At 42.6% G+C, this 12,031-nt stretch overlaps 2 protein-coding genes across 3 annotated transcripts; both read right to left on the reverse strand.

Annotated features, from left to right (window-relative positions):
- Positions 1 to 1,612: 1,612 nt before the first annotated feature.
- On the reverse strand, positions 1,613 to 3,597 carry LOC117788757 (basic proline-rich protein). The gene is made up of 2 exons (XM_034627620.1): positions 3,364 to 3,597; positions 1,613 to 3,267 (listed from the first exon to the last, which is right to left on the reverse strand). Exons 1-2 carry the CDS (start codon positions 3,364 to 3,366, stop codon positions 1,792 to 1,794), a joined length of 1,479 nt encoding a protein of 492 aa, XP_034483511.1. The 5' UTR covers positions 3,367 to 3,597; the 3' UTR covers positions 1,613 to 1,791.
- A 1,322-nt stretch (positions 3,598 to 4,919) lies between these two features.
- Positions 4,920 to 7,869, reverse strand: LOC117788033 (acetylcholine receptor subunit beta-like 1). 2 transcript variants are annotated; one of them, XM_034626689.1, is made up of 5 exons: positions 7,656 to 7,869; positions 6,686 to 6,840; positions 6,067 to 6,511; positions 5,381 to 5,980; positions 4,920 to 5,321 (listed from the first exon to the last, which is right to left on the reverse strand). In XM_034626689.1, exons 1-5 carry the CDS (start codon positions 7,710 to 7,712, stop codon positions 5,157 to 5,159), a joined length of 1,422 nt encoding a protein of 473 aa, XP_034482580.1. In that variant the 5' UTR covers positions 7,713 to 7,869; the 3' UTR covers positions 4,920 to 5,156. The 2 variants fall into 2 exon arrangements, with proteins under 2 accessions (XP_034482580.1, XP_034482579.1); XM_034626688.1 differs by lacking the exon at positions 7,656 to 7,869 and having other exon boundaries at positions 6,686 to 6,872.
- Positions 7,870 to 12,031: the final 4,162 nt, after the last annotated feature.

Raw genomic sequence — 12,031 nt, forward strand, 5'->3', positions numbered from 1 at the left:
AATCTGTCATACTTTGGTTTGCTTTGTCGTTTCGTTACATAGAATTCGATAAGGTCATCAGGCGTTCAACTAATGAACTTGTTCTACCCTAAGCCAAAACAAATGAAATGAAATGAAATGAAGCTCAACCTAATCAAGTAACAACAATGAAGCGGACAATGCGTGCCGAATCTTTAGACATGCCAAAAAATCTGAAATGCTGTAATCATAAATCAAGCAAAAAACGCCAGCGTCAAGCGCGGCATCAGGTTGCAGCTGCAGGTCAGTCAAATAGCAACAAAAAATCCATAAATCACACCCAAGACACACTCGTTAAGACGTTAATCAAAAGCAATGCAGTGGGTCGCGACGAAGGGCGCGTGTCTTCAACTAACACCACCGACACCACCGACACCACTGACTCCACCGACAGCAGTCGTGTCCAGCTGCAGCTCTCAGTCACAGTCAAATCGAAGGCCGTAAGTAAATGCTTATGTAATTAGTAAGTAGCTGAGCCCTCTAAGCCCATCTAAGACATGGCAAAACTAAAAAAAAATCATTGCTTAACCTGTTGCAGTTGCAGTTGAAGTTGCACTTTTTGGGCCTAATGAAGCAGCCTCATCGGCAGCAATCGCTCCAGCAGCAGCAGCAGCTCAATTTATTGACTAAGCGCGATTGACATATTGAGTAAATGAATGATGGACTAACTGACTGACTGACAGCTTGTGGGAATTGAGTCGTCGACAAGTCGTCAACGTCAGCTTCTACGCTCATATTGATTTTGGCCGAGACGATCGATCGATGACTGCGAAGGCACCTTGAATGCATCTCCATCTATGGCAATCTATGGCTGCAATTCGAATCGTTATGTGCGTTTCAATAGCCATTATGGACATATGGATTTATGAATTTATATACTAGAAAAATACTAAGCATTTAAAACAAACAGCCCGCCTGAGAACACATTCACGGCTGCTTGACGCTCACGGAATTTCCGCTTGTTTGCCGGTGTTGATTTCTATTGCTTGGATCCCTGTGCAACTGTGGCTTGATTTATGACTATACTCCGGTGATTGATTTGACCTACCGGAGAGCTCAACCTCTGACTCCAACATTACACTCAAAACGAAAATTACTTACAATGTTAGAAGAATGACAGCTGAGGAGATTTCAACTAAAATGGGAAAGATAATTGCCAAAATAGGCATAAAACATGTTTCTTTACACTGAGAAAATTAAATGTAACATAATTGAGTGCATTTTTTTAAAATTAATTAAAAATATTTTAGTAATTAGCATGGTCAAAACTGTCTTTAAACTTCCTGCAGTTTATCTAAGTTTATCAATGTTTTTATTGGAATTTCTTTAATAAGTATGCCTGCATTTTTCTCAGTGCATCTATTCATAACTCGCTTGCTAGCCGGCCGGCGACTGCTGTTTATTGCACTTGAACCGCTGATATTTGGTTGTGGTGGCATCTGCCGGCGCTAATGACCGTCACAATATATCTTGGAACGCGTCAACAGGTTGTCAGAACTGAGCTGACGCCACAGAAGGTCAACTGCCAACAGTGGCAACAGTTGCACGTTGGTCAAGTGCACAATCTGGCAATGCAATCTATCAAGTCGTCGAGTTAATTGGTTTCGGTGTAGAATTCTCTTTATTTTGAAACGACGATTTACAATAGATTCATTACAATGTACCTAAAAGTAAGGCGGGGGGGAGGGCAGCAAGTGGTTCAAAATTACTTGGAATGCCTTAGGCTATATCGATCCTAAGTATGCAAATACGAGTATGTGATGTGGCCAAAACCTAGAAGGTAAATGGCTTGGCAGGTTTGTTGTAGTTGTAACCATCGGGACCCAGTGAGCCAGCATCGGTGGGTTCCGGCTCCGGATAGCCTTGGGTGGGTGGTGCTGGTGGTGCAGGCGGACGTGGCTGATATGTGGGTCCTGCTGGTGGACTCGATGGCGGAGGAACATAGCCGGGAGTTGGTGCTGGTGGTGCGGGCGGTGTTGGTGGGCGTGGCTGGTATGTGGGACCTGCTGGTGGTGCTGGTGGGCGTGGCTGGTATGTGGGACCTGCTGGTGGCTCATAGCTGGGGGTTTGTGCTGGTGGTGCTGGTGGTGCTGGCGGACGCGGCTGATATGTGGGCGGTGCAGGTGGACTAGGAGGAGGACCATAGCTGGGAGTAGGTGCTGGAGGAGCTGGTGGTGCTGGTGGGCGTGGCTGATACGTGGGTGGTGCTGGGGGTCCAGATGGAGGTGGACGAGGTTGATATGTGGGCGGTGCAGGCGGACTGGAAGGCGGTGGACCATAGCTTGGACCTGTTGCTGGTGGTGCTGGGGGACGTGGTTGATATGTGGGCGGTGCTGGAGGTCCGGATGGTGGGCCAGAAGGAGGTAAATACTCCGCGCCCGGTTGCTGTGGGCGTGGTGGCTCTGGCTGGGTTGGTGGTGGTGGGCCGTATTCAGGTCGCTGAGCTGGTGGTGCTGGACGGGAAGTTGGACGAGGTTTAGGTGGCTGAGGTTGATCGGGAGGCAGGTATTCCGGACCGGCTGGTGGCGGGCGAGTTTCCGGACGTGGCGGTTGCGTCTGTGGAGGTCCATAAGAAGGAGCAGGAGGCGTAGGCTGTGGACGCGGTGGTTGAGTCTGAGGAGGTCCATAAGACGGTGCCGGAACCGTTGGCTGTGGACGTGGTGGTTGCGTTTGAGGTGGTCCATAGGAAGGTGCTGGAGCCGTAGGCTGAGGACGTGGAGGCTGCGTCTGAGGAGGTCCATAAGAAGGTCCAGGAGCCGTCGGCTGAGGCTGAGGCTGTGGACGAGGTGGCTGCGTTTGAGGAGGTCCATAGGAAGGAGCCGGAACCGTGGGCTGAGGACGAGGTGGTTGAGTCTGCGGAGGTCCGTAAGACGGAGCCGGAACGGTAGGCTGTGGACGTGTTGGTTGCGGCTGAGGAGGTCCATAGGAAGGAGCAGGAGCCGTTGGCCGAGGACGTGGAGGCTGAGTCTGAGGAGGTTCGTAAGAAGGTCCAGGAGCCGTGGGCTGAGGCTGAGGCTGCGGCCGTGGTGGCTGAGTCTGAGGTGGTCCATAAGATGGCCCAGGCGCTGATGGAGGCGGTCCAAATATCACGCCAGAGTCCTCAATGCCATTGCCCGAGGGCGGAGGCGGAAACGGTTGCGAGGGCTGCTTGTAATGGTAACCATCCTCCTGCAAATCCGTGTCCAGATGCGAGACATCCGCATAGACCCCAGAGGCAGCCAGCAGCGCCACCAGAGGCAGTAAAAAGCGCTGCGAGATGAGGAAGAACAACAACAAGCACAGTTAAAATTTCAAGTCAATGCGCGGGCAGATTTAAATCCATTTCATTGCGGCACAGACACTCACCATGTTGGCTAAATCGATAACCCAAAACAGAGCGCGAATTTTCACAGTTTTTCCAAATGAAAAACTCGCACACACACACACAAACACAGAGACACAACTCTCGTATTGAACGAGACGAGATGAAATTGAACTGTTTACCGGTTTGAGCACAACACGACAATTTGTATCTATCGACAACTGGACGACTGAACGACTGGACGACGGAGCCAGCGACGTCTTCGTTGCAAAATCAGAAAATCGAATGATGCCCAAATGTTCTCCCTTGGCGAATTTATACCAGAGCAGCCCCTAAGCGAGCTGGCTGAATTTTTGAGCCAGCTTTTCGAGTCTCAGCCGACGACTTTTGGCTCAGACGCGAGTCGGAGACGTGAGAGACACTCGGTCGGCTCAGTTGTCTCATCGTCGTCGTGATGCTGCAACCTTTGTTAGTTGTAGTTGTAGTTGTAGTTGTAGTTGTTGTTGGATGTTGTACTTGTTGTTGTTGCTGCTGCTGCTGGTAATCAACGTCGATTGTAAGTCAATAACAACGCGTACTAGTTAGTTTTTTTTAGCGCTTAGGGTTTTTTATTATACCTGAATGCTGGCCCTGGTTGCTGACTGAAAGCTTGGTCAAAAGTGTTAACCAGGAACTTATCAAGCTTATCAACTTGTTGTTTATGCAAATTTAATCATTGCTACCGACTGAGTGAGCTGACAGAATTCACACCACGGGCAACGCGTGGGCAGTCAACAGAGGTGATTAATGTGCGAAATACTTAGGTTGAGATTTGCATATTTTTCGACATATCCAATCATAATCTGACAACGAACGAAATCGTGCCAAAGATCTAAAGATTCATAGATCTTATATAATAAAGAGCGAACGTCTGCTGAGTCACAAGTGCAACATGTGCATTCCAATAGATATTTATAGAGATATAGATATGTATATATGCGATTTATGGCAGTGGAACAATCGAAACTCATTTAAATTGGCAGCAATCACATAAATACCTAGCCAGATAAATGCCAATATCAATTAATTAATAAGCCAATTAGCCTGGCGTGTTACGCGGCGTATGCGCAATGCTCTGAGCCAGTTTTAAGCTCAGACTCTGTTTTGTATTTTTCATTTATTAACTTTGCATTTTTATTAGTTTCTTTTTTAGTTTTCTGTGTTGTCTTTTAGCTGTGGTGTACTGTCTACAGGTTTGTTGTGTGTGTGTGTGTGTGTGTGTGGTTTTTGGTTTTTCGCATTTTCATTATCATTTTGCTAGATGTGAAGCACTTACAAATTTAATTTAGTTATTTTTTAACTTATTTATTACTTTTAAATTGGTTTACTTAATTCTCTAAACATAACAAATTGCAAATACTGTCTGTCTTTAAAGTTATCATTGTTTATTGCACTTAAACTAAATATATATTATTTTAAAATAAAAATACATTTCACAATTCCACTAGTTGACTTTGCTTTTGCTTTTTGTTTCAATAAACTTTTGTTTGTGAATTTCATTTGAATGATTTCTATACCTAAATGTGAAGCTTTAGTTCAATTTCTGTGTTTGTTATGCATCGGATAATTATTTTTGTTATTTGTATTTAACTTGAATTGCTGCTAGCCCTAAGTTTAAATTAGCCAATTTGCCAATCATTTCGTTTCGTTTCGTTTCGAAATATTTTTTTTTCTAATTGTCATTATTAAAATCTAAAAATCCGCTTAAATGTTTTCGTTTAATGTTTTATTGTTGCCTTTTGCAATGTTTAACCTTTTGCTTAGTTTTTGTCCAATTGGAAGAATTAGGGATATTCCTTTACTTTCCACGATAGATCTCAATAATGCGATCCTGATCAACGTACTCGAAGATATGTGGCGCATCCATAAGAATACCAACAGTGCCGGCTGTGGTCACAATGAAGAAGATATAAAGCTGCAAGCGATCGATGACCATTGCCACGTACTTCCAATCCTCGCGAGTCTAATAAATCATATAAATGCATTTACACCGATCTACTTTAAGTTGCTTTAACTACTCACTTGTATGTAGAGATCCTCGTTACGCAGATGCTCGGCAATGAACTCCACTGCCTCGGTGGCCTTGCTGGCCTCCGGGGAGAGCAAGATGGAATCGGAGGACTCACTTTCACGGCGACAACCATCGCCAAGACCCAACTCGGCGCCACTGTTCACCTTGCGATTGATCTTGCAATTGGGATGATGCAGATCCGACAATTCCATGACCTCCATTTTGGACTGCTTGCCGCCAATTGCGCTGATATGCTTGGGCAACTCGGCGGGGGAACCATACGAGGGATGGGGATGTGCTGGCATGCTCATGCCGGGCATTTCCATCATCCAGCGGAGGCGTGTCTTGCGCGGACGCTTCATGAACAGAAAGGCGGGCAGATAATGCAGGAAAACGGAGCGTATCCACATTGGCATGCGATGTGTGCGCGGACCACGGAAATTCCAATTGATAATGATGACGGTGACCAGAATGGAGACCGTGTTCATGATGAAGGTGAACAGCAGATACTTGGCGATCAGCGGCAGCACCAGCGATGTGGGTGGCAGAATCTTCGACACCAGCAACAGGAACACAACCAGTGACAGCAGAATACTAATGCCCAGCGTGACCTAGCCATTGAATCCGGTTTGTCAAAACAAACAACATACATACTTAAGAAATCATCGAAAACATATCGAAATTGACCCCAACTCACCTTTTCGCCGGCCTCGGCGGGCAAATAAAAGACGAGCACGCAGAGGAATGAAATCAATACCGTGGGCAGAATCAAGTTGACCGTGTAGAACAGAGTTTTGCGTCTAATGATTATGTAAAATGTAATGTCCGTCTCTGTCGGATGATTGCTGTCTCCCTCGTAAACATTCAGATAGGCGGGCACTTCGATAATATCCCAAGTACCCGATTTCCAGTAATCCGACAGATCCACAAAGTTCTTATTGTTATAGAGAGCCAGCGACACTTGATCGCCATTAAAGGTCCAGGAGCCGAACTTCATGATACAAGTCTGCTGATCGAAGGGGAAGTAGGTGACATCGATGGTGCAGGAGCTCTGATAAATCGCGGGCGGTACCCAAAGCACCTCCCCCGTGGGATAGATGAGCACGTTGGATTTGTAGCGCACCTCATAGTTGCCATCGGCGCTAAATTCAAAAACAGAAATTTTATATTAGTAACTGTTATCATTAACATGAAAAAACTTTGACGCCTACTTTAACAGAGTGTTCAGAGAGAGAGAGAAAGAGGCAGAGAGAGAGTGGAGAGTCTATTTTTTTTGGAGAGTCAGTAGAGTTACATAGGTAAAGCCATTTACTCACTTATTGAAGAGCACAATGTCCGGCTTCCAAACCTTATCCGGAGGCAGCCGCAGCACCCCGATACCGCCGTAGTCAGCCTCATCCCACTGTAGCTGATAGTCGTACCAAACCAAACGTAACCAAACGTTTGATTTCATAATTTGATTTTTCTCATTCTTGGTTTCAATTGTTCAGTTTTGAATTTTTTTTTCGATTTTTTTCGATTTTTTTTTTTGATTTTTTTTGTGGTGATGATGGTGGTTGGTTGTGGTGGTGGTGGTTTGGTGGTTTGGTGGTTTGGTGATGGTGGTATATCAGAGATATCGATATCGATATCGATATGGTATTTGATGATTCGAATTTGAATCGAATCGTAACGAATATTTGACAGAAATATATATTGAGAGAGCGGGTGGGAAGGTAGTTAAGTCATTATTTGCATTTGTATCGCAATATTGTAAGTAAGTAAGTAAGTTAGTAAGTTTAATATCTATGTTCTTGTTAAATTGTTGTTTATGCAATGTTTAATTAATATGCTTGCTTATTTTTAGAGTTAGTATTCGTATAAAATGCTAGGCATGAAGTTTCACTACAAACATACAAATTACAAGTCAAGACAACACGTGTAATTAAGTATTTACAAAGCATAATCGAAACTGAAAATGGCTGGCGGCTACCACGCCCACTGATCGCAAACACCAAGCCTCCCTAATCCGACATCCCTCAGGATGGGGAAATGGGGGAATGGGGGGCGTGGCTGCGGCCACTGTGCGTGCTTTGTGGCAGCAACAAAACTCAAGAATTTGTGAACAGAACTCGTAAGTACAGTTAGTTACACGCTACTAAAGTTAGTATTTTTTTTTATTGTTAAATTTGCTAATACTTGTGATTTTTAGTAAGTATTATATATATTTTTTTTTTCTTAATTTTGAATTAATTATTTTAGTTTTGGTTTTGTTTTGTTTTTTTTGTTTGATTAGATAACACTTACGACATTGATTAGCTGTACGAACGCCAAACCAAATCTTACTCCAACTTTTTGTGTCATATTTTGTACGGGTCGTATGAGTTTATTGTAGCCTCGAAAGAGGTCACGCACCAGGCGCTCTTCGTCTTCGGATGCACTGACTAAAAAACAAACAAACAATACACACGAAAGGGGAACCAAAGGCAACGAACCAACGGAAAAAGGGAACCCAAAATGGTGGAAACACACACAACAAAACAAAAACAGAAAAACATAACATTAAGGAGTACGAAAACAAAACGGTAGAAGATACAGAAAAACGGAAAGAAAGACGGTACGTATATGAGCAAATTTTTTTTGTTGTATTCTTTTGTTGTTTGTTCTTAGTTTCTTAGTTTTTTTTTGTTGTAGTAGTTGAGTATTTAATGGCTTATAATGATGGCATAGCTTAGACAGTTAGACAGAGACAGCGAGAGAGTCAGAGAGAGAGAGAGCGAGAGAGAGAGAGAGAGAGTTGTAGCGAAAGAGACAGAGAGCGAGAAAGATCGAGATGGTGGACAGCAGAATAGATTTCAGATTTTTAGTTTAGTTATTTTTATGTTGACTTCAGGCCGATTCTATAATAATTAATTTCAACTATGGAAAATTAAAATGACGAAACATGAAAGCCGCTCGTTTTCTTTGTTGTTACTGTTGTGTTGTTGTTGTTGGCGTTGTTCTAGTTGTGCTTTTAATGCGAATTGTATGGGTGAATGCATCCTACATTGCGTATACGCCGCGTTAGACGCCATTGCACAGAACAACTGTGCGCGTTAGAAGTTATTTTTATTATTTGATTCATAGGTCTGAAACTTCTGGCGCGCACAGTGGTTCGCATAATGCAAGGACTTCTTTCAGTAAAAACAGTCCTAGAGCTAAGTACAATGTTGTGCAGAGATGTGTGCTCATCTATGGGTCCTGCAAATCTAGTAAATAATTCCTACTAAATATTTAGTTACAACTTGCAACTAAATGACAGCTAAACGTGTGTCATTCAAACTTTATCCGACAGCTGGGCAGAGAACAAAAGCTCCAGAGAGACAGCCAGAGAGAGAGAGAGAAAAAGAGAGAACTCTCGCCTCTCTTAGCAGCGCACATGTGCAGAAAACTGGGATGTGGATGCTGCTGTCGACAATGCCCTGCCAGCTGTAGGGCATAGGACATGGCAATGTCCCTGGCATAGGTGTGAGAGTGTGAGTGTGTGTATGACTGTGTGTTTGAGTGTGTGTGTGACCGGGTTATGCTTGTCTATAAGTGTGTGTTATATAGAGCACAAAATTATGCTGCCAAATTTTTGGTCTCTGGTTTATTGTATGTGGTTGGGACTGAGTTTCGAGTTTTATTGGTATGAGTTATATAGATAACAGTGGCTGAGTATGAGTGCGATGTGTGTGAGTGTGTGAGTGTGTGTGTTTATGTGTAAGAGCTCTAAGCACAGCATAAAGTACTAAGGAAGTCTCATCTGTCATTTTGATGCTTTACAATGATATATATTGAATATTTCGACTAAGATTTGGCTAATTTAAACTAGATTCGATTGGACTGCTCAGAACAGAAGGAGTATGAATTAAGATTCGGCAGTTGATACAGAAATCTCTTTTGCAATCTTTTCGATCAACAAAATGTTTTCAGATTCAGATTCAGTTCATTTTCATTTCAGTTTGCTTTGGTGTGTATCCATCTGCGGCAGCGCCAAGGGAGTTTTTGCTACGCTTTGCAGTACATAATTTCATATATATTTTCTGGGAGAATAAATTGTTAATTACAAAAAGCAGAGAGATAGCTAGTAAGAAGGTGGGTGAAAATAGTAGTAGTAGTAGTAGTATTTAGTTGGTAGTAGCAGGAGTAGTAGTAGTAGTAGTAGTAATAGTATTAGGTTTTGGGAGTACAGAGTATAGTTTTAAGTAGGTTAAGAAGTTTTTCAGCTTGAATTTTTGCGAGCGTTAGAATCAAAAAACTATGCTATATATATTTTATATAGAGCAGCTATATACGAGACAGTTCGAGCTAAAGAGATATAGAATTGGCAAGAGGAAATAGAAGTTCTAAGCTGCAGTTTAAGTTAAGTTAAGAGCGGATGCTAGGAGATAGTAGTTTATTGGAGTCTAAGGCTACTAAATGATTACGAGAGGTAAATAGTATATAGCTTATATGGCGGATATATAGAATATATATAAATATATATATATATTTATTTATTAAGTTGTTGTATTTGGAGTTGCATTAATGATCGGCGCAGTCGTTTTTTGTTTTGTTTTTTTTTTTATGGTTTGGCAATTTTTGGCAGCGCTGCAGCAGCGACGCTTTGGCAAATTCCGCAAGTTTCAGTTCATCGCACAGTCGAGAGTCGATTTGTGTGACTGATGTTGTTGTTGTTTGTTGTAGTTTTTTGTTGTTGTAGTTGTTGTTGTTGTATGGGTGGTGTAGTTGCTGGCTGCCTAACTATGTACACGCCAGTAGCTGGACAGAGGCAGAGGCAGAGGTTGAGGCAGAGGCAGAGGCAGAGGCAGATGCTGGCGCAAAGGCTGTGGCTGTGGCTGTGGCAGAGACAGAGGCCGAGGCTGCAGGTTACTTGCTACTTGGTTGTGGTGCTTCTACAATATGCAACTTGCGGAATTTTGTCAAGGCGTCGCTGCTTGTGCGTTCTCATAAAATTTAAGAAAAAAATCAAATCATTGCTGTAAAAATATTTGCTAGTTTCAAAGAGCTTTTGGATTTGGGTTCAAGTTGGGTTAAAAATATGTTAGCAATAATGTTTGTTGTTACTCTCCCCCACATATATATATTATAGCTTACTTAATTACATAACTTCTCCCCGGAACAACTGCACCACACACACGTACCTGTGTTAATCAATAGCAGCCCCAGGATGCTGCACAACAGCAGCACCACCAATGACCTGCACGGTAACTCCATTTTGTGCAGTATGTGTGTCCTTGCTCGGTTTTTCCTTTTTAATTATTTATTCAAGCCTGGCATATTTATTAATTTGAAGATACGTCCACGCCCACGCAGTTAACTGCAGTGAAAATAGCACAATTAAACACCGAAAAAAACATAAAATAGAACATATTTTCAACTTCACCTTAGAAATGTAAGTATTTTTATGTTTATTGCTAGTTTTCCACAATTTTCAAGGCGTTTTTTCAGTGCCTGGCCGAATTTTACAACTTTAACAACGGCAGTTTGGGTGCGGATTAAGAACTCTACTTCTGGACTCTGGATAAAATCAATGCGATTGAGATTTGAGATGCGCACAGCAGCCGAGCGAAGCAATCTCTGCGCAGCTGCCAAATTAAACGGATAAAAGAGAGCAAGAAAGTGACAGAGAGAGAGGGAGAGAGAGAGAGTTTACACTTAGGGGTTGCTCACTCTCCCTTGTAAAAATTTGTAAACAATATCAAGTTTTTAGTGGTTGGCCTTGCCTTCTGTTCAGGTCAGCTGTTGATTGCTTTTGTTTACAAGCTGGCACCAGAGTTGCCACCATCGGCAATTAAGTCATTAAACAGTGCGTGGGAATTGTAATGCTCTAATGCAGCCGCTTCCGCAGTCTTGTTTAATTATAGCAAACAAAGTGATGCCATAACACTTGAGCCTATAAATTAAGCAACTCGAAATTAACAAACGCAACACACCTCGAAAGGTCAACTGGGCGTCTACAGCTTATAGTTTTTTTTATATGATTTGCTACGCCTAATCACAGTAGCTACGATTAACATACAGTAGTTCCTCATGGCGCCGAAATGATATGCAAAATCCGTATCATAAACTTGGCTACGCATCTGTAAACTTTCCATTAACTAAACATTCCAACTGCAATATACTCTATTTAATTATCAGCATTTATTTATAATGTTTATTTAATTGCTGCACATTTATGCATAATATAAGGTAATAAAGGGTACAAAGAGAGAGATTAGCTTTTAATTACATAGAATAAAGTGTTAATGGAAAGGCGGGGAGAAGGGTAAACTTCCGTATGCAGCCATTGATTGATAGCAACACAATTTGTTTAACATAATCAATAACAATGGCAGTCCCCGTCTCTCTGAAAGTAAACGCTTAAAGCTGCACATATGAAAAATCCGTCAAAGAATCAACAACAACAACAACAACAACAGCTACAATAAAAAGTCTTTATGCATGGCATATAAAGCCGCGTGCTAGACGTTTGGTAATGAAAGCATATTTTAGCATTGTTGATGTGGCTGCTGTATATTGGTATTGGTAACCGATGGTGTTGGTAACTGCAACGGCTGCCTGATGATCATTTTCATATGCGCATGACAGCGCAATACAATGCAAACGAAAGACTCAGGCCACGAACGTGCAGCCGCACAACAAAAAAATTATGCGGCATG

This window comes from Drosophila innubila (assembly GCF_004354385.1).
Source record: "Drosophila innubila isolate TH190305 chromosome 3L unlocalized genomic scaffold, UK_Dinn_1.0 0_D_3L, whole genome shotgun sequence".
NCBI lineage: Eukaryota > Metazoa > Arthropoda > Insecta > Diptera > Drosophilidae > Drosophila > Drosophila innubila.

Bases quoted from the DNA above. Each gene is read 5' to 3' on its own strand.
- LOC117788033 (XM_034626689.1), bottom strand. From the start codon at position 7,712: ATGACACAAAAAGTTGGAGTAAGATTTGGTTTGGCGTTCGTACAGCTA. The intron at 5,981-6,066 runs GTGAGTTGGGGT...TTCAATGGCTAG, and splicing joins CCGCCGAGGCCGGCGAAAAG to GTCACGCTGGGCATTAGTAT. The intron at 5,322-5,380 runs GTGAGTAGTTAA...ATGATTTATTAG, and splicing joins ACGAGGATCTCTACATACAA to ACTCGCGAGGATTGGAAGTA.